Below are 22,105 nucleotides of genomic sequence, written 5' to 3'. Positions count from 1 at the left end.
CCTTTCTACACCAACTGCTTAGCCACGTGTTAAACTTTAAAGTCTTCCTAGTTCTGGCCTCACTAGCACGTGGCATGGGTAGCAACCCTGAGATCACAACCCTGGAGGTCCTGTCCTTTAACTTAGCACCTAACTCCCTGAAATCCTTTTGAAGAACCCTGTCTCTCTTCCTACCTATGTCATTGGCACCCACGTGGACCACAACCTCTGGCTGCTTACTCTCCCACATAAGAATGCTGAGGATGTGATCTGAGATGTCCCAGATCCTGGGACTCAGGAGGCAACAGGCCATTTAGGAATCTCATTCTTGTCCACAGGACAACCTCCTGTTCTTCAGCTAACAAATCCCCTGTCGCCACAGTTTGCCTCTTCTTCCCCCTCCCTTTCTGAGTCAGATGGTACCAGAAACTTAACCGCTGTGACTTTCCTCTGTGCTAGGTCCCCCCCCCCCCCCGCCCTCACCAACGGTATCCAAGCTGTGGTATACTTCTTGTTGAGGGGGATGTCCACAGGGATGCTCTGTACTGGCTGTTTAACCTGTTTCCTATTCCTGACTGTCACCCAATATCCTGTGTCCTGCACCGTGGAGTAACTACCTCAATACATATATGTCTTACATATCACCCTCTCAGCCTCCGAAATGATCTGGAGTTCATCCAGTTCCAGCTCCAACTCCTTAAGACAGATTGTTAGAAGCAGCAGATAGGTACACTTCTTGCAGGTGAAATCGTCAAGGCCACTGGAGGTCTCCCACCTTCCCACATCCTGCAAGATGTGCATCCCACTATTCTGCCCAGCATCTCTACTGTTCTTACTGTGTAAATATAAAGAAGGAAAACAATAAAAAAAACTGGGGGGAAATCTACCCACAACTTTTTCACCTTCTCTCACTCAATCCTCTCTTCGCTGAAGCCTCAAAGAGGTAACGCCTTGGAATCCCCACTCTAACACTGTCCACTCCAACAATGACCACTCCAAGAATGACCACTCCAGCAATGGCCACTATGCTTGCTGCTGCCTCATTTTAATTTGTTCTTGCCAATCAATTCCAATCACGGATTGGAAACACCAAAACCGCTGTGAACCGATGCCTTATGTCAAACATGAGAAAATCTACAGATGCTGGAAACCCAAAGCAACACATACAAAATACTGGAGGAATTCAGCAGGCCAGGCAGCATCCATGAAAAAAATAGATAACGTTTCAGGTCAAGACCCTTCATCAGGACTGGAACAACAAAGAGTGTGAAGGTGTGTGTTGGTTGGGTGTTTGGTGCATGAGGGTGTGTGTAGGTTGGGTGTTTGGTGTGTGAGGGTGTGTGCAGGTTGGGTGTTTGGTGTGTGAGGGTGTGTGTAGGTTACGTGTTTGGTGTGTGAGGTTGTGTGCAGTTTGGGTGTTTGGTGTTTGAGGGTGTGTGCAGGTTGGGTGTTTGGTGTGTGAGGGTGTGTGTAGGTTGGGTGTTTGGTGTGTGAGGGTGTGTATAGGCTGGGTGTTTGGTGTGTGAGGGTGTGTGTAGGTTGGGTGTTTGGTGTTTGAGAATGTGTGTAGGTTACGTGTTTGGTGTGTGAGGGTGTGTGCAGGCTGGGTGTTTGGTGTGTGAGGGTGTGTGTAGGCTGGGTGTTTGGTGTGTGAGGGTGTGTGCAGGTTGGGTGTTTGGTGTGTGGGGGTGTGTGTAGGCTGGGTGTTTGGTGTGTGAGGGTGTGTGCAGGCTGGGTGTTTGGTGTGTGAGGGTGTGTGTAGGCTGGGTGTTTGGTGTGTGAGGGTGTGTGTTGGTTGGGTGTTTGGTGTTTGAGGTTGTGTGTAGGCTGGGTGTTTGGTGTGTGAGGGCGTGTGTAGGTTGGGTGTTTGGTGTGTGAGTGTGTGTGTAGGTTTCGTGTTTGGTGTGTGAGGGTGTGTGTAGGTTTCGTGTTTGGTGTGTGAGGGTGTGCGTAGGTTGGGTGTTTGATGTGTGAGGTTGTGTGCAGGTTGGGTGTTTGGTGTGTGAGGGTGTGTGCAGGTTGAGTGTTTGGTGTGTGAGGGTGTGTGCAGTTTGGGTGTTTGGTGTTTGAGAGTGTGTGCAGGTTGGGTGTTTGGTGTGTGAGGGTGTGTGTAGGTTGGGTGTTTGGTGTGTGAGGGTGTGTGTAGGCTGGGTGTTTGGTGTGTGGGGGTGTGTGTAGGCTGGGTGTTTGGTGTTTGAGGGTGTGTGTAGGTTGGGTGTTTGGTGTGTGAGGTTGTGTGCGGGTTGGGTGTTTGGTGTGTGAGGGTGTGTGTGGGTTGGGTGTTTGGTGTGTGAGGGTGTGTGTGGGTTGGGTGTTTGCTGTGTGAGGGTGTGTGTAGGCTGGGTGTTTGGTGTATGAGGGTGTGTGTGGGTTGGGTGTTTGGTGTGTGAGGGTGTGTAGGTTTTGTGTTTGGTGTGTGAGGGTGTGTGTAGGTTTCGTGTTTGGTGTGTGTAGGTTGGGTGTTTGGTGTGTGAGGGTGTGTGTAGGCTGGGTGTTTGGTGTGTGAGGGTGTGTGTTGGTTGGGTGTTTGGTGTGTGAGGGTGTATGTAGGTTGGGTGTTTGGTGTTTGAGGGTGTGTGTAGGTTACGTGTTTGGTGTTTGAGGGTGTGTGCAGGCTGGGTGTTTGGTGTGTGAGGGTGTGTGCAGGTTGGGTGTTTGGTGTGTGAGGGTGTGTGCAGGTTGGGTGTTTGGTGTGTGGGGGTGTGTGTAGGTTGGGTGTTTGGTGTGTGAGGGTGTGTGTTGGTTGGGTGTTTGATGTGTGGGGGTGTGTGTAGGCTGGGTGTTTGGTGTGTGAGGGTGTGTGTTGGTTGGGTGTTTGGTGTGTGGGGGTGTGTGTAGGCTGGGTGTTTGGTGTGTGGGGGTGTGTGTAGGCTGGGTGTTTGGTGTGTGAGGGTGTGTGTAGGTTGGGTGTTTGGTGTGTGAGGGTTTGTGCAGGTTGGGTGTTTAGTATGTGAGGGTGTGTGTAGGTTGCGTGTTTGGTGTGTGAGGGTGTGTGTGGGTTGGGTGTTTGCTGTGTGAGGGTGTGTGTAGGCTGGGTGTTTGGTGTATGAGGGTGTGTGTGGGTTGGGTGTTTGGTGTGTGAGGGTGTGTAGGTTTTGTGTTTGGTGTGTGAGGGTGTGTGTAGGTTTCGTGTTTGGTGTGTGTAGGTTGGGTGTTTGGTGTGTGAGGGTGTGTGTAGGCTGGGTGTTTGGTGTGTGAGGGTGTGTGTTGGTTGGGTGTTTGGTGTGTGAGGGTGTATGTAGGTTGGGTGTTTGGTGTTTGAGGGTGTGTGTAGGTTACGTGTTTGAGGGTGTGTGCAGGCTGGGTGTTTGGTGTGTGAGGGTGTGTGCAGGTTGGGGGTGTTTGGTGTGTGAGGGTGTGTGCAGGTTGGGTGTTTGGTGTGTGGGGGTGTGTGTAGGCTGGGTGTTTGGTGTGTGAGGGTGTGTGTAGGTTGGGTGTTTGGTGTGTGAGGGTTTGTGCAGGTTGGGTGTTTAGTATGTGAGGGTGTGTGCAGGCTGGGTGTTTGGTGTGTGAGGGTGTGTGTAGGTTGAGTGTTTGGTGTGTGAGGGTGTGTGTAGGCTGGGTGTTTGGTGTGTGAGGGTGTGTGTAGGTTGGGTGTTTGGTGTGTGAGGGTTTGTGCAGGTTGGGTGTTTAGTATGTGAGGGTGTGTGTAGGTTGCGTGTTTGGTGTGTGAGGGTGTGTGTGGGTTGGGTGTTTGCTGTGTGAGGGTGTGTGTAGGCTGGGTGTTTGGTGTATGAGGGTGTGTGTGGGTTGGGTGTTTGGTGTGTGAGGGTGTGTAGGTTTTGTGTTTGGTGTGTGAGGGTGTGTGTAGGTTTCGTGTTTGGTGTGTGTAGGTTGGGTGTTTGGTGTGTGAGGGTGTGTGTAGGCTGGGTGTTTGGTGTGTGAGGGTGTGTGTTGGTTGGGTGTTTGGTGTGTGAGGGTGTATGTAGGTTGGGTGTTTGGTGTTTGAGGGTGTGTGTAGGTTACGTGTTTGGTGTTTGAGGGTGTGTGCAGGCTGGGTGTTTGGTGTGTGAGGGTGTGTGCAGGTTGGGGGTGTTTGGTGTGTGAGGGTGTGTGCAGGTTGGGTGTTTGGTGTGTGGGGGTGTGTGTAGGTTGGGTGTTTGGTGTGTGGGGGTGTGTGTAGGTTGGGTGTTTGGTGTGTGGGGGTGTGTGTAGGCTGGGTGTTTGGTGTGTGAGGGTGTGTGCAGGCTGGGTGTTTGGTGTGTGAGGGTGTGTGCAGGCTGGGTGTTTGGTGTGTGAGGGTGTGTGTAGGTTGAGTGTTTGTAAACCTGTGACATATGTTCTGCTGTCTGTTTTCACTGCCCAGCTGCTCCCGATCACTCTGCAGCTTCTGCCCATGGTTACCCTGCTTTTAGCTCGTCAGAGACATCCTCCACCCCAACTCCCCTCTGCAGTTTCACAAGCACAATTTGCGATTTACCTGCTTCTCCGTTTTGATAATTGCTTTGTTATTCTCACTTGTACTGAGGAACGGTGAGGAGTTTTATTTTGTGTGCTGTCCTGACAACTCATTCCTACATCAGCACATCAGGGCAGTGCAACTGGGATGCAGAATGTATAACAGTGTTAGACGTACAGGGAAAATAGGGTGCAGGTAAACAATCAGGGCCACAAAGTGCTCGTTGGAAGATCAGGAATTTATCTTCCTCCTACAAGAGCTCCCACAGATGCTGTCTGACCTGCTGGGTGTTTCCATCATTTCCAGATTACATTTCCAATCTCCATCCCCACTCCCTCACTCTGTGCTGAACACTTCAGTGTAACAACAATATAATGTAAACGCTAGGATATTGTTTTACAGCTTGACAAAACACTGGTCAGACTGCACTTGAATCACTGTGTAAAGCTTCTCCCTAAGATTGGTGAATCTGTGGAATTCTCTGCCCAATGAAGCAATGGAGGCTACCTCAGTAGATATATTTAAGACAAGGTTGGATAGATTTTTGCATAGTGGTGGAATTAAGGGTTATGGGGAAAAGGCAGGTAGGTGGAGATGAGTCCATGGTCAGATCAGCCATGATCTTATTGAATGGCAGAGCAGGCTCGATGGGCCAGATGGCCGACTCCTGCTCCTATTTCTTTGGTTCTTGTGATCTAAGTCAGAGTTAGAAGGTTGGGGGGGGGGGTGGGAGGAAGAAGTACAGGGTGGCAGGTGATGGGTGAGGCCAGGCGAAGGGTAGAGGGTGAAGTAGAGAGCTGGGAATTTGTATTCCTTACGTACTCAATCGATAAAGCTGAGTGGGCTGCGTCTTCTTCATGCTTTGGATGGTAGCTGCTCATCTTTCTTACAATGTAGCAACTAGAACTGCACTCAATACCCATCACATAGAATCGTTATATCAACTTAATTTTTTTCATCCTGCTGTATTTTTCAGTTCTGGACCTGGTGAGGTAATAATAAAGTTACATCCAAGCTTTTGGTTATTTATGACCAACCACAGCTTGGCCATTAGCGTGTTAAGCTCGTGGAAGAGGACATTTTCCTCTGCGTGAAAGAAATAAGTGGGATTAACTCAGACACGAGGAAATCTGCAGATGCTGGAAATTCAAGCAACACACACAAAAAATGCTGGTGAACGCAGCATCTATAGGGTCTCGGCCCGAAACGTCGACTGTACCTCTTCCTATGGATGCTGCCTGGCCTGCTGCGTTCACCAGCAATTTTTGTGTGTGTTAAGTGGGATTAACTGTTTGAATAATTTGCTGAATTTACTTGTGCTACTCATCTACAGTTGAAGTGGCTGCAGATAAATCTTTCCAACAGCTACTTGTAAATGAGATCATGTCAGAGCTTAAACCATGAAAAAGCAGCTGCCACTGTGACTAGAGTTGCCACCATCCACCTTCTTTGCGTTCTCCAGGAAATCTTCCTTTGTTAGTTTTACTTGGGTTGATTTCATTATGAAAAAGCACCTTCAATTTTTTTATGTGTTGCATCTTTTTTAATGTTATTGATCCATTCTTGCTTCAGATTTGTCCTTCAATTTTCAATGCTGTTTATCCAGCCACAAAGTGACTGTCATCTACATTTAAAGTGCTATCTCTGAAGCTTTCCAAAAACAATATAGCCTTACAGAAATTGAAACAGCTGTTTATATATTCCATTGAACATATTTGATACACCCAACCCTATTCCATATGTTCAGTGAAACCTGATTCCATGGCACCAGCAACCAAAATACTTGTATTCCAACTAACTAATGTTAAAAATCTAAGATGTAAAAATATGCAGTTTATCCCAAATGGATTGCATTAGGCAGGAGCAGAGGCTGTTCGTTGACATTGAGGTCATCTCTCTTTTTTGACACCAAAGTACTGATTTACAAAGACAAGTAGAAAACTGAAGTTTGTGTTATTGACAGAGGTGCAATGCCAACTTATGGCAGGCCAAAATAAATGGGAAGTAGTGTAATTCTCTTTTGCTGGTGACCTTTGGTCAAAGTTGGTGCTAATGTTTTATTTTCTTCCTTGTCTCGATTTGTTTTGTCAGTTTGTATGTTAGATAGATAGATATACTTTATTGATCCCGAGGGAAATTGGGTTTCGTTACAGCCGCACCAACCAAGAATAGAGCATAAATATAGCAATACAAAAAACCCCAACAAACAAACACCAAAATGCAAACTATGCCAGATGGAAAATAAGTCCAGGACCAGCCTATTGGCTCAGGGTGTCCGACTGTCCACGGAAGGAGCTGCAAGTTCGATGGCCACAGGCAGGAACGACCTCCCGTGCCGCCCAGTGTTGTATCTCGGTGGAATGTGGCCAAAGTCCAACAGCAAAAAGTTCAATATCCGCTCTACAAGCATGTTCCTCGATTGTAATATGACCCGGATTGCACTATCCATTCTTGGAAAGTAATCCTGATATCTTGCCATTTGGTTTATTTGCTTTTCTTGGAAAATATAGTTGACATTTAATATTCATTTAAGAGCTGCGACAATGTGCCATCGTAATCTTGTGTTCTTATCCAATATTAGGGCTGTACAACATGTGAGGAATTTCAAGAAAAAAGTGTAACAGAATTTCTAAAAGCCTTTGAAGATCTTGCACGAAGGAAGTTGAAGAAAGAACAGTAACTCTATTTAGCATGTAAATAGTGAATTGTGAATATTATCTGTAAATAATTGTAAATACTGTAGTCATAAATATTGAATTTTATACTTAACTTAATGTCAATCTTCTGACTAAATGTACAAAATTTAATGTGAATAATGCTTATTTTTATAAGAATTAATCAATTTTGTTTTCATTTTATTCAATTCACTATTTCATAAGCAATGAAGTTAGTAATTTGAGCAATGCAAAGGAACTTTGAGTTAGATTCTATGTCCATATTTTTAAAAAACCCTTTCATCACAGCTGTGCTATATTGATATTCTAGCCTCAGTGAATAGTTAGGTAGCAGTTACTACAAGTCCAGTATTTTTTTATTCATGTAATTTAGAAAAGTATTTTATATGCACTTAATTTTAAAACTGATGCAAAATGGTTCAAGGTTAAGTATACACAGGCTTCAGTAGTTCCTCAGATCCCAAGAAGAATGGATACAGTACAGAAGGATAATATTAATGACAATTTACCTGGGTGACCAATATAGTATGAGCAGCTTTTAACACTCTTAGTCCAAAGACTAATTTTACTTTTGGTTTAAGTCTTATTGTGTGGGCATGTCGTTCATTTATTCTGAAAGGGGCACAATTGAAAGAGCTAAGATGATGCCTCTGATCTAAACAGGTCAATAATAAGCATGAAAGCTATGGTTTTCAAATCATAGTGCCGATGTAAACCCATTCATTTCAAAAGGTCATGGATGACAAAGGCAGTTGTTTTTTATTGCTTCAAATGTAACCATGAAATTGAGAATAATATTTGTATCATTCTTCATAAATATTTTATGCTATGTGTCATAATAAAATTTCTGGAAATTATGTTTCATTGAAAATTATTTTACAAGTGTGCTCTTCAGAAATGACGGTAACTGGGAACATTTGGATTAATCAAATAAGATAACTTATCACGTTCTGTTTTTAAGATTTACTTAAAGAAGCTTTTTTTTACCCCACCAAAGCATAAATGACTCCTGTTTTCTGCCAGTTTTATTGTAGCTGCACTACATTTTCCACTTTTTGTTTTCGAAGTTGTTCTTTCCATCCTTTGTTGCCATGCCACGTTGCTATGTCTTGCCATAACTTGAATTTTGTGTGTATGTAAAGAAACGTTCACTTGAGAGGCATTCACAATAAGTAAACGTAAAACTGCAAACGTAAGAACCAGCAACAATTTATAAAGTAAACTAATTAATGTTTAGTTTATTTGTATGTAGGTTTTGCCTGATTGCACTAGTTTATATTTATAATTGGGCGCACAAATGATGATTTGAATTATTAACTCGTGCAGTGTTAACCAGTTACAGTGATTCATAATAACCCAATGCACTATACATTTCATGCTTGACTGTATTACACAGATCATTTACAGACCCATATTTTATTTAATACAGGACACAACTGTCTATTTACATTGATTTATTTAGATGATTTGGTGTTTTATAGCATGTGAACTCATTGGACTTTCTCACTAAATGACATTCCTCACCAAGAATAAAGCATTGTTTGTCATTCATAATTGGGTCTGTTCATGCTCCAATAACTGTTACTTATACACAACATCTAGAAGATGTTGAAATATGTAGTGTAGTGAAAATATTCCACAGAAATAGCCATTTATATATACATCCTGAACATTTGCAAAGCCAGCTCTTCAGCTTAACCCAACATGGAAAATTTATTGGTCCAAAATTCAAATAAATTGCAGTGATTTTGTTTTGATAGATCTAAGAAAATGGGTTGAAGTTATGTACATTTATTTTTTCCTGAAAAACATTCATGGCTTTTGTCCTCAATAGTGAGTTTGAAAGTATAATTTTGATTGGAAAACTTGTTTCAAGTAAAAGTCATCATTACTGTTGTCTAAATTAAGTTCAGAGACATTTAAAACAAAGCACAATTATACTAGTGTTTATAAACTACTGAATTTTATTTAAGTGGTTTTCTAATAAAGTCCAAAATTATAACTTTTTTTCACCTGATTTCAGTATTGATAGGGTATGAGACCACAATTGGAGAGCTATTTAAAATAAGTAAACTCAAACTGTAATTGCTTTGGACTCAGAACAAAGAAGGTTGGCGTCATTGATACCCAGGAAGAATATGTTGTTTTATGAGGAAATCTTGATCAGATTGGAGTTTATAGTTTTTGTATTAAAAAAAATGAAAGGTAATCTTGTTCAAACATAAGATTCTGAGGCATGTTCTAAGAAGATGGAGTGAAATTGGAGTGACAGGCATGGTTTGTAAACCTTGGCACGTGATGTAACGCGCCAAGGTTTAAAAACAGACCACCATATACAGCGGGCAGTGTTGTGAGCGGGCAGCAGAGTGAGAGGGAGCAGAGTGGGATGGCTTTGGCTCAACAGGCTTCGGCGAGAGCAGGCAGAGGTCAGAGTAGGTTCTGGTAAGTTTTTTGTCCAGTTTGTTTAGAGTAGAGAGAATGCCAGGCAGAATGTTGGAATGCTCTTCTTGCAGGATGTGGGAAGTCTGGGAGCCCTCCGGTGTCCCTGACAATGACACCTGCAAGAAGTGCATCTAGCTGCAGTTCCTAACAAACCACATTAGGGAACTGGAGCAGGAGCTGGATGATCTCTGGATCATTCGGGAGAATGAGGAGATTATAGGTCGTAGCTACAGGGAGGTAGTTACGCCAAAGGAGCAGAGGACAGGAAATTGGGTCACTGTCAGGTGAGGGAAGAGGAAAGGGCAGGCAGAGCAGGGTTCCCCTGTGGCCATTCCCCTCAACAACAAGTATACCGTATTAGATACTGTTAGGGGGGATGACTTACCTGGGACAAGCTGCAGCAGCCAGATCTCTGGCACTGAGTCTGGTTCTGCAGTGCAGAAGGGAGGGTGGAAAAAGAGGATAGCAGTAGTGATAGGGGACTCGATAGTTAGAGGTACAGATAGGAGGTTCTGTGGTCGTGACAGAGAATCCAGGATGGTTTGTTGCCTCCCGGGTGCCAGGGTCAAGGATGTCTCTGATCGATTGCATGACATTCTGAAGTGGGAGGGTGATCAGTCAGATGTCGTGGTGCACATCGGTACCAATGACATAGCAAGCAAGAGTGAGGAGGTCATGGACAGTGAGTATAGAGAGCTTGGTAGGAAGTTGAAAAGCAGGACCTGGAGGGTGGTAATCTCAGGATTGCTACCTGTGCCACGTGCCAGTGAGGGTAAGAATAGGATGCTCCGGAGGATGAACAAGTGGCTGAGGAACTGGAGTAGGGAGCAGGGTTTCAGATTTCAAGATCATTGGGACCTCTTCTGGGGCAGGTGGGACCTGTACAAGAGAGATGGGTTACACTTGAACTACAAGGGGACCAATATCCTTTCAGGGAGGTTTGTTAGTGCTACTGGGGAGGCTTTAAACTACGTTTGTAGATTTGCAGGGGGATGGGAACCAGAGAGCCAGAGCTGACAATGGAGCTGGGGTGAAAATAAGTGATGTTAAAAGTTCAAGCAAAGCTGCTAATAGAAAGGTTGTGAGTGGTGGTAAAAATATTCTGAGGTGTATATATTTCAATGCTAGGAGTATTGCAGGGAAGGCGATTGAGCTGAGGGCGTGGATTGACACGTGGAATTATGATGTTGTAGCAATTAGTGAAACTTGGCTACAGGAGGGGCAGGACTGGCAGCTTAATATTCCAGGGTTCCAATGTTTCAGATGTGATCGAGGCAGAGGAATGAAAGGTGGGGGAGTAGCATTGCTTGTTAGGGAAAATATTACAGCAGTGCTCAGGCAGGACAGATTAGAGGGCTTGTCTACTGAGTCCTTATGGGTGGAGCTGAGAAACAGGAAAGGTATGGCCACATTAGTGGGGTTGTATTATAGACCACCCAATAGTCAGTGAGAATTGGAGGAGCAAATCTGCAGAGAGATAGCAGGCAACTGCAGGAAACATAAAGTTGTGGTGGTAGGGGATTTTAATTTTCCACATATTGATTGGGGCTCCCATACTGTTAGGGGTCTAGATGGGTTAGAGTTTGTAAAATGTGTTCAGGAAAGTTTTCTAAATCAATATATCGAGGTACCAACTAGAGAGGATGCAATATTAGATCTCCTGTTAGGAAACGAGTTAGGACAAGTGACGGAAGTGTGTGTAGGGGGACACTTTGGTTCCAGTGATCATAACACCATTAGTTTCAACTTGGTCATGGATAAAGATAGATCTGGTCCTAGGGTTGAGGTTCTAAACTGGAAGAAGGCCAAATTTGAAGAAGTGAGAAAGGATCTAAAAAGCATGGATTGGGACAGGTTGTTCTCTGGCAAGGATGTGATCGGTAAGTGGGAAGCCTTCAAAGGAGAAATTTTGAGAGTGCAGAGCCTGTATATTCCTGTCAGGATTAAAGGCAATATGAATAGGAATAAGGAACCTTGGTTCTCAAGGGATATTGCAACTCTGATAAAGAAGAAAAGAGAGTTGTATGACATGTATAGGAAACAGGAAGTAAATAAGGTGCTTGAGGAGTATAAAAAGTGGAAGAAAATACTTAAGAAGGAAACCAGGAGGGCTAAAAGAAGACATGAGGTTGCCTTGGCAGTCAAAATGAAGGATAATCCAAAGAGCTTTTACAGGTATATCAAGAGTAAAAGGATTGTAAGGGATAAAATTGGTCCTCATGAAGATCAGAGTGGTTGGCTATGTGCAGAACTAAAAGAAATGGGGGAGCTCTTAAATGGGTTTTTTGCATCTGTATTTACTAAGGAAACTGGCATGAAGTCTATGGAATTGAGGGAATCAAGTAGTGAGATCATGGAAACTGTACAGATTGAAAAGGAGGAGGTGCTTGCTATCTTGAGGCAAATTAAAGTGGATAAATTCCCAGGACCTGACAAGGTATTCCCTCGGACCTTGAAGGAGGCTAGTGTTGAAATTGCAGGGGCCCTGGCAGATATATTTAAAATGTCAATGTCTACGGGTGAGGTGCCAGAGGATTGGAGAATGGCTCATGTTGTTCCGTTGTTTAAAAAAGGATCGAAAAGTAATCCGGGAAATTATAGGCCGGTAAATTTGACGTCGGTAGTGGGTAAGTTATTGGAGGGAGTACTAAGAGACAGAATCTACAAGCATTTGGATAGACAGGGACTTGTTAGGGAGAGTCAACATGGCTTTGTGCGTGGTAGGTCATGTTTGACCAATCTATTAGAGTTTTTTGAGGAGGTTACCAGGAAAGTGGATGAAGGGAAGGCAGTGGATGTTGTCTACATGGACTTCAGTAAGGCCTTTGACAAGGTCCCACATGGGAGGTTAGTTAGAAAAATTCAGTCGCTAGGTATACATGGAGAGGTGGTAAATTGGATTAGATATTGACTCAATGGAAGAAGCCAAAGAGTGGTAGTAGAGGATTGCTTCTCAGAGTGGAGACCTGTGACTAGTGGTGTACCACAGGGATTAGTGCTGCTGGGTCCATTGTTATTTGTCATCTATATCAATGATCTGGATGATAATGTGGTAAATTGGATCAGCAAATTTGCTGATGATACAAAGATTGGAGGTGTAATGGACAGTGAGGAAGGTTTTCAAAGTTTGCAGAGGGATTTGGACCAGTTGGAAAAATGGGCTGAAAAATGACAGATGGAGTTTAATACAGACAAGTGTGAGGTATTGCATGTTGGAAGGACAAACCAAGGTAGAACATACAGGGTAAATGGTAAGGCACTGAAGAGTGCAGTAGAACAGAGGGATCTGGGAATACAGATACAAAGTTCCCTATAAGTGGCATCACAGGTAGATAGGGTCGTAAAGAGAGCTTTTAGTACATTGGCCTTTATTAATCAAAGTATTGAGTATAAGAGCTGGAATGTTATGGTGAGGTTGTATAAGGCATAGGTGAGGCCGAATCTGGAGTATTGTGTTCAGTTTTGGTCACCAAATTACAGGAAGGATATTAATAAGGTTGAAGGAGTACAGAGAAGGTTTACAAGGATGTTGCCAGGACTTGAGAAACTCAGTTACAAAGAAAGGTTGAATAGATTAGGACCTTATTCCCTGGAGCGTAGAAGAATGAGGGGATATTTGATAGAGGTATATAAAATTATGATGGGTATAGATAAAGTGAATGCAAGCAAACTTTTTCCACTGAGGCAAGGGGAGAAAAAAACCAGAGAACTTGGGTTAAGGGTGAAGGGGAAAAGTTTGAAGGGAACATTGGGGGGGGGGTGCTTCTTCACACAGAGAGTGGTGGGAGTGTGGAATGAGCTGCCAGACGAGGTGGTAAATGTGGGTTCTTTTTTAACATTTAAGAATAAATTGGACGGATGCATGGATGGGAGGTGTATGGAGGGATATGGTCCGTGTGCAGGTCAGTGGGACTAGGCAGAAAATGGTTCGGCACAGCCAAGAAGGGCCAAAAGGCCTGTTTCTGTGCTGTAGTTTTTCTATGGTTTCTATGGTTTGGGAAGAGTGAGTCATGCATTTAAGACAAAGTTGAGGAGGAATTTCTTCTCTGAAAGTCATAAATATCTGAAAATCTCTATCCTAGGAAATGGGAATATATCCAAGGCTGACTCGTACAAATTTTTGATCTTTATGGAACTTGAGGGTTCTGGGGAACACACAGGAAAATGGAACTGAATGATCATAATAGTGAAATTTGTACATGCCTGGGAAACATGGCAGGGGCCATGGTGGAAGTACAAAGTTTGTAGATAGTTTGATAGCAGAGTTTAAGAGTGATTTAGATAGACCCATGAATATGCAGGGTATGGAGGGTTAACCAGTCAATGCAGACAGTAAGAATTCATTTAATTTGGCATCATGATTGGCACAGATGTTGTTGGTGGTGGGGCCAGTTTCTCTGCTGTACTATGTTCTAAAATCAGATCGGCTGTAGTATTGAATAACAGCAGGCTGAAGAGGGAACCCACTCCTAATGTACAATCTTCACAAATAGTTCCGAAGGATAAGGCTGGAAAATGCAGGAGGAGGTACAGAAATTGGAAAGCAATCTTGTATTACTGCAGTTCCCATTTAAAAAAATAAGTAGAAGTTTCTGATGTCAATTTCAGACAACTTAAATTTACACCAAGCCACAGGTGAGATTAAATCTCATGACTGAAAGCCTGGTCAGTGTGTACGTTTTGCATTGCATCTGAGGAGGAGAGAGGGAGAGAAATGGGTAGCCAGAAGTTGTGGGATGGCAAAGGCTACGAGTTAGTTAAAATCCTGGGGCCTTCTTCCCATGTAGGCTTGCTGTCTACGTGAAAAAGCAGTGCTGCAACACCAAAACAACGTAAGATCACCTATAATAGCGTAATTAAGTATTTTGTTAGGCTACTTTTGTATAGCAAATCCAACTTTAATTTGCTGTTAGAAAGTGTGTCCTGTGTCCTGTATGTGTATGTAAAAGAGCAGTAACCTTGTGTTTTGTATATGACTATGGTTGAAATTCAATTTATGAGAACTGCTTTACCTATCATGCAGATGAAAAAAGTTAATTAAAGTGCTTTTCAGTGTCTCAAATTAAGAAAAGAATGTATTAAAAATGTTCCTTCTTGATACTGGAAAATGTGTTGGTCAATCGTGGGAAAACACATTCATCGTTACTCCAGTTCGCTTTGCTTTATTTACTTTATAGTTACCACAATGAAACAGTAGAAAATCTTGTAGCCCATTGTCTTCTTTACTTGCATGAAAAGGACTATTTATTCTGGAGGCTTCCTTTCTACAATCGCAGGAAGACAAATTGATCCAATATAGTTTGGTTTGGAGATTACACTTTCACCTTAACACATTTGGTATTTGGTATTACATATGATTTGGTATTACTGCACTACTGCAGCTGAATCAGGTTTCAAATTATGGAGGATGATCTGTTGAATGATGAGGCTAATGGGGTGGGAGCTGAGGGCAGGGGCAACTCTATCGTGTGATATCTAGAAGAAGGGCTGAGAGAAGTATTTCAGGATATGGATGAGAGCTCTGTCAATAATGAAAAATGGGAAGCCATAGTTACATAAAAACAAGAACATCTTAAGTGCAATGGTGTATGAAGACTAATTAGCAGAGCAGAAATGGAGAATCTGGGAGAATGGAACTGAGTCCATGCAGGAAGTAGTGATGTAGGAAGTTTAATCAAGATAGAAAGGAGTCGTATGGACCCTGTGAGATGGGGTGTAAATTGGCAAGAAGGCTACTCACATTTTTGAGTTGTGTACAAATGCAGCAAATAGTATTGATCCAACCGTATATTTGAAAGAAAAACAGTTGAGAGAGGGGATTTCATGAGTAAACCAAGGCGGGGTCACCCACCCTACACTTGGTGATTGGACCCGAATGTGAAAGCGTCAGTCTTGTCTATGGTGGATTCACCACGTGGGCTCTCTTGTTGAAGATGGAGCTATCCCTTCATGATGTTCGACGCACAATGTTCCTACAAGGTGAAGGAAATCAACTGGGCCCTTAAAAAGGCTGACAGAAAAACCAGGAAACCTAACAACAAGGAGGAATCTGTTGCTACTGCCTGTCTTCCCTACATTTCCCTGGTTTCTGGAAGGATTACCAGGATCCTGAAGAAGTACTGGTTAAATATCATCCACAAACCTGTAAGGAAGCTCAAATCCCAGTTTACGCAGATCACAGATGACTTTGGACTCAGGACAGCTGGCCTTTACAGGATTCCCTGTGAATGCAGAGCAGTGTATGTCAGCCAGATGGGGTGCACGGTGGAAACCAACATCGATGAGCAGAAAAGGTGTATCCATTTCGGTTACCAAGAAAGATCAGTGGTAGCAGAGTGTTGCAAATGCAATCACCACAGGAGTACTGCCGTACCAGTGGCTTTTGGGACCAGCTGGTGAAGGAAGCCATTGAAATATCACTAGAGAATAAGAATTTCAACAAAGACAAAGTAAGAACTTGAATAAGATTTTAAACAAGGTGGAACAGCAGAAACCTGATTGGTTGTGGACTAACCAATCAATCAGGAGAGATGGATGATAGGAATTGAGTCTATTTACCACCAGACTAGACATGTTTAGGCATCATCCTTGATGAAGATCCCTGATAGATTTTGTCATCAAAGCATTGGTTAAAATTGATATCTGGACCCGGCTGGAAGTCTGAGAAATGTTTATGAGTCATATATGCTGGGAAAGGACTACTGTACATCATTTTTTCCACTTCCTCTTGTTTCCTGATGTCCCCCACTATTAAAAGACGGTGATAATAAATCCATTCAGAATATGAAGGAAGAAACACCGAAGCTCACTAAATGTACCACAAATTGTTTTTTCTCATCAAGAGTGAAGACTTTTTGCTAATGTTCATTTGTAACTTCTCAGATAATGAAACTATCCAAGCCTCCACTCTGCATAATCTTTACAGTAGTGAAGCATGTGTTGCAGATAGCAAGGAAGAGAGACTGCTTTTTACGATGTATGTCAATGATTTGGACTACGGTATTAATGGATTTTGGGCTAAATTTGCTGATGATACAAAGATAGGTGGAGGAGCAGGTAGTGTTGAGGAATCAGAGAACCTGCAGAAAGACTTAGATAGTTTAGGGGAATGGGCAAAGAAGCAGAAAAATGGAATATAATGTTGGAAAGTGTATGGTTATGCACTTTGGTGGAAGAAATAAATGGGTAGACTATTATTTAGATGGGCAGAAAATTCAAAATGCAGAGATGCAAAGGGACTTGGGAGTCCTTGTGCAAGATACCCTAAAGGTTAACCTTCAGGTTGAGTTAGTTGTGAGGAAGGTGAATACAATGTTGGTATTCATTTCTAGAGGTATAGAATATAAGAGCAGGGATGTGTTGTTGAGGTTCAATAAGGCACTCATGAGACCACACTTGGAGTATTGTGTGCAGTTTTGGGCTCCTTATTTTAGAAAGGATATACTAACATTGGAGAGGCTTCAGAAAAGATTCACAAGAATGATTCCAGGAATGAAAGGGTTACCATATGAGGAACGTCTGGCAGCTCTTGGGCTGTATTCCCGGAATGGCGAGACTGTCATATGCTGAAAGATTGGAGCGAATGGGCTTGTATACACTGGAATTTAGAAGGATGAGAGGGGATCTGATTGAAACCTATAAGATTATTGAGGGATTGGACACGCTAGAGACAGGAAACATGTTCCCAGTGTTGGGGAAGTCCAGAACCAGAGGCCACAGTTTGAGAATAAGGGGTAGGCCATTTAGAAGGGAGTTATGGAAAAACTTTTTCACCCAGAGAGTTGTGGATCTGTGGAATGCTCTGCCTCAGAAGGTAGTGGAGGCCAATTCTCTGGATGCTTTCAAGAAACAGTTAGATAGAGCTCTTAATGATAGTGGAGTCAAGGGATATGGGGAGAAAGCATGAATGGGCTACTGATTGTGGATGATCAGCCATGATCACAGTGAATGGCGGTGCTGGCTTGAAGGGCCAAATGGCCTACTCCTGCACCTTTTGTCTGTTGCCTATTCCCTGAAGTTCAGGAGAATGAGGGGGAATCTCATAGAAATATTCAGAGTGTTAAAAGGCCTGAACAGATCAGATATGGCAAAGTTATTTCTCATGGTAGGGGATTCTAGGACAAGAGGGCACGACTTCAGGATTGAAGGATGTCCTTTTAGAACTGAAGTGCAGAGAAATTATTTTAGTCAGACAGTGGTAAATCTGTGGAATTTGTTGCCATGAGCAGCTGTGGATGTATTTAAGGCAGAGATAGATAGGTTCTTGAAGGGGTATGGGGTAAAAGCAGGGGAGTGGGGATGACTGGAAGAATTGGATCAGCCCATGATTGAATGGCAGAGCAGACTCGATGGGCTGAATAGCCTACTTCTGCTCCTATAAATTATGGTGTTATGGACTGTTCATGTCTCTTTGAAATTCAATGGCATTCCCATGGCAAAATGCCCCACCATTAATATTTTGTGGGTTGCAGTTGATGAAAATGTTACCTCTTACCAGACATACAAATACTAGAGCAGAATGCTCTCCGATATCCTGGCTTGAGTGCTTTCAGTCTTGGCTCTCCAAAGCTTTCCATCATATGCAGAGCTCAACACAGGAGTGTATGACAAAATATTCATCGCGTACCAGGATCAGTGCTGCTCCAGTCCTCTAAAAGCCTGGCACCATCCAGAGCAAGGTAGACTGCTTCACTGGTAACACATTTACCACTCAGAATATACACAGAGCCACTAGTACACTGTGTGAGACATCTACCAGGCAGTCAAATCCTTTTCATCACCACTTCAAACCCATGACCTCAGCCACTTAGGCCAAAGGTAATAAGAACACTTAAATGTCAGTATGTGCATGATCCCCTCCAAGACACTGCAGCTTGATGTGGAAATGTATTTTCCATTCATTCATTGCCGCCAGGGTTAAGTAGTGAAATTTCTTTACCAACAGCATCCGGCCAATAATTCATGCAAGGCTTGTACTGATTAGCTCACTCTTAATTCAATGTTACATTTTTTAACAAAAGAATCCACCTTCCTGCTTCCACGTTCTACCAACCATGGCTTTCCTCTTGCTTATCACTATCCTTGTACACCTGCTCCCCCCCTCGAATCAGACGGTAGGCACAAACACTTGAAATCACATACTGCCAGGCTCAAGGGTGGCTTCTCTCCTGCTGTAATTGAATGGTTCACACAAAATGGACTCTTGCCCTCACAATCTACCTTCTTATGGCCTTGCATCTTATTGTCGGCCTGCATTGCACTTTCTCTGTAATTGTACCACCTTATCTTACATATTGTCGCTGTTTTCCTTCATACCAACCAGTGCACTAATGTAGTGAAATGATGTGTATGCATCACATTTTTTTACTGTACCTTCATAACAACAATAAACCAATTTGCCATTTAATTTTACTACTTCAAAATTCTAACGTGGTGAAATTTTTGCATGGCATGCTAAACAAAGTGTTTCTATGTACCTTGGTATAGGCAATGATAATAAACCAATTTAACAATTTGGATGCTGTAGATCATTGGTTTATTAAAATGGGAGTTGGTGTTATTTGCTTTCCTTTATGGAAATGAATAAATGGTCGACGTTTCAGGCCAAGACCCTTCTTCAGGACTGAGAAGGAGGGGGAAAATGCCAGAATAAACAGGTTGGGAGAGGGAAAGAGGCTAGCTAGAAGGTGCTGATGAAGCCAGGTGGGCGGGAAAGGTCAAGGGCTGGAGAAAGAGGAATCTGATAGGAGAGGAGAGTGGACCATAGGAGAAAGGGAAGAAGGAAGGGACCCAGGGAAAAGTAAATACTGCCTCTCTCTGTAAGGTCCAACAGTAGAGTAGATTGTCAGCAAGCCAAACAAAAATGAAGATGAAAGAGCATTCAAGACAAGTCAGGGAAATGATAATAGAGAAGCACAAATCTGGGGGAGAGTCCAAGATCATCTCAGGCTCTGTGGTGCTCATTCACCAGCAAAGTGTGTAAAACTGCAATCAGTGATTCCTTGAGCCCATATTGGCCTGAGACCATAAACAGTAATATCTGAATAGTTGAGACTATTAAACTATAATATGTACATTGCTTTAGTGATTGGTCCTCTGTATAAAATACACTTTTCATGGATTGGTTCATCTTCTGCCTTTTTTCAGTGGCTCAGGCACAGGGAATGTGAGTGTGAGTGTTGGTGTCAGAGCCCTATGGAAGTCAGGAGAGAGAGTATAAACCGAGCAGATCCAGGTAAAGCTGTCTTTTTGAGCTTCAGAGACCTAAACTCAGCTGCAAATAAAGGAAAGGTAGACTCAAGCTGAGTGGCCATTGTTTGCATGAACCAAAGATGGAGTGGGGAAGCTTTGGCTTAACGGGCTTTGGCATGAACTGCCGGAGGCATAGTTAAGAAGAAGTAAGCGTTTTTACCTTTTTTTAAGCGGGGTAGCTTTGAGTTGGAGTAGGGCAAATTACGAGGACATTAAGCAGGAGCTAAAAAATGTTAACTGGGAACACCTGTTCTCTGGCAAGTCCACATTGGCCATGTGGAGGGTGTTTAAAGATCAATTGCACAGAGTACAGGGAAGGTATGTTCCTGTTAGAAGGAAGGACAGGGATGGAAAGATAAGAAAAACTTGGATGTCCAGAGGGGCAATGAATTTAGTCAAGAAGAAAAAGAAAAGGTATGTAAAGCTTCAGAAGTTAGGATCAAACGAAGCACATAAGGAGTATAAAGCAGCCAGAGAAAAACTGAAGAAGAGAATTAGGAAAGCCAGAAGGGGCCTTGAAAAGACCTTGGCAAATAGGATTAAGGTGAATCCCAAGGCATTCTATACATACATCAAGAGAAAGAAGATAACTAGAGAGAGGGTGGGACCACTCAAGGATAACTGGGGGAATATTTATTTGGGTGCAGAAAATGTGAGTGCTTAATGAGTACTTTGCATCAGTATTTACCAAGGAAAAGAATATAGAGAACCTGGAGATCAGTGCTGAGTGTATAAATACTTTAGGGCATTTAGAGGTCAAGGAGGAGAAAGTGTTGGGCCTTCTAATGAGTATTAAGGTGGATAAATCCCCAGGACCTGATGGGATTCACCCCAGGTTATTGAAGGAAGCAATAGACAAGATTGCTGGGCCCTTGACCAGTATCTTTGTGTCCACTCTAGCCACAGGCAAGGTCCTGGAGGAATGTGTGCCTCCATTTAAGAAGGGAACAAGGAAACATCCTGAGAGCTATAGACCATTGAGTCTCACGTCTGTTGTAGGGAAATTGCTGGAGAAAATTCTTAGGGATAGGATATATGAGGGTTTGGAAATCCATGGTCGAATTAGGGAGAGTCATCATGGTTTTGTGGTGGCAGGTCATGCCTTACCAACTTGATTGAGTTTTTTTGACAAGGAGGCGAGAGAGATTGATGCGGGTAGGGCAGTCGATGTTGTCTACATGGATTTTAGCCCCACCCGCCCCATGAGGGTCTAATCCAGAAGATTAGGATGCAAGGGGTCTGTGGCAAATTGGCTGTTTGGATTCAGAACTAGCTTGGGCATAGAAGATAGCAGGTAGTGGTTGAAGGGACTTATTCAAGCTGGAATTACAATTAGTGGAGATCCGCAGGGATGTGTGCTAGGACCTCTGCTGTTTGTGATGTATATAAATGACCTGGACAAAAATGTAGATGGGTGGGTTAGTATGTTTGCGGCTGATACCAAGATTGATGGAATTGTGGATAATGTAGAAAACTGGCAAAGAATACAGCATGATATAGATCAGTTGCAGATATGGGCTAAGAAATAGCAGATGGAGTTTAACTCAGATAAGTTTGAGGTGTTGCACCTTGGTAGGGCAAATGCAAGGAGAAAGTACACGGTTAAGGATAAGATCCTTAATAGTGTTGCTGAGCAGAGAGACCTTGGGATCCATGTTCACAGCTCTTTAAAAGTGGCTACACAGGTTGATAGGGTGGTTAAGAAGGCTTATGGAATGCTTGCTGCTATTGGTCAAGGCATTGAGTTCAAAGTTCATGAGGTTCTTTTGCAAAGTTCAAGAGGTTATACAACTCTGGTTAGGCCACATCTGGAGTACTACATACAGTTCTGGTCACTTCACCGTAGGAAAGATGCCAAGGCTTTGATGCTGCCTGGTTTAGAGGGCATGTACTATCATGAAAGGCTGGATAAACCTGGGTTGTTTTCTCTGAAGGGGCAGAGGCAGAGAGGAGATCTGATAGAAGTTTACAAGATTATGAGAGGCGTAGATTCAGAGTATTTGTTTCTCAAAGTTGAAATGTCTAAAACCAAAGGGTATGCATTGAAGGTGAGTGGGGAAAGTTTCAAAGGGGATTTGGGGGTAACTTTTTTACTCAGAGGGGGATGGATGCCTGGAATGCACTGCCTGGTCTGGCATTAGAGGTTTTTAAGAGATGTTTGCATACGCACATTAATGTAAGGTAGATGGAGGGATATGAACATAGTGTAGGTAGGAGAGATTAGTGTTTGTTTTTTAGCTGGTTTTACACAACATTGTGGGCTGAATTGCCTGTTCCTGTGCTGTACTGATTTATGGCCCATCTCCAAAATCTCAATACAGCATTAAAAAGATCAAAAGATTATGGGCTCAGAACACAA

General features: G+C 43.1%; 1 protein-coding gene across 7 annotated transcripts in view; it reads left to right on the top strand.

Annotated features, from left to right (window-relative positions):
- LOC134345631 (interleukin-15-like) overlaps window positions 1-8,038 on the top strand; it is a 117,140-nt gene extending 109,102 nt beyond the window's left edge. For 3 of the 7 annotated variants that reach the window (XM_063046614.1, XM_063046616.1, XM_063046612.1), the window contains one exon: window positions 6,960-7,929. In XM_063046614.1, the coding sequence (XP_062902684.1) occupies window positions 6,960-7,058 (99 nt within the window). In that variant the 3' untranslated portion in view covers window positions 7,059-7,929. Of the gene's footprint in view, window positions 1-6,959 lie in introns of all 7 variants that reach the window. The other 4 variants (XM_063046610.1, XM_063046611.1, XM_063046615.1 and 1 more) reach the window with 3 other exon arrangements.
- The last annotated feature ends 14,067 nt before the right edge of the window (window positions 8,039-22,105 follow it).

The sequence above is a fragment of the Mobula hypostoma genome, chromosome 4, assembly GCF_963921235.1.
Source record: "Mobula hypostoma chromosome 4, sMobHyp1.1, whole genome shotgun sequence".
NCBI lineage: Eukaryota > Metazoa > Chordata > Chondrichthyes > Myliobatiformes > Myliobatidae > Mobula > Mobula hypostoma.
The sequence above is the reverse complement of the archived record's forward strand: the minus strand, read 5'-3'. Positions and strand labels throughout refer to the sequence as shown.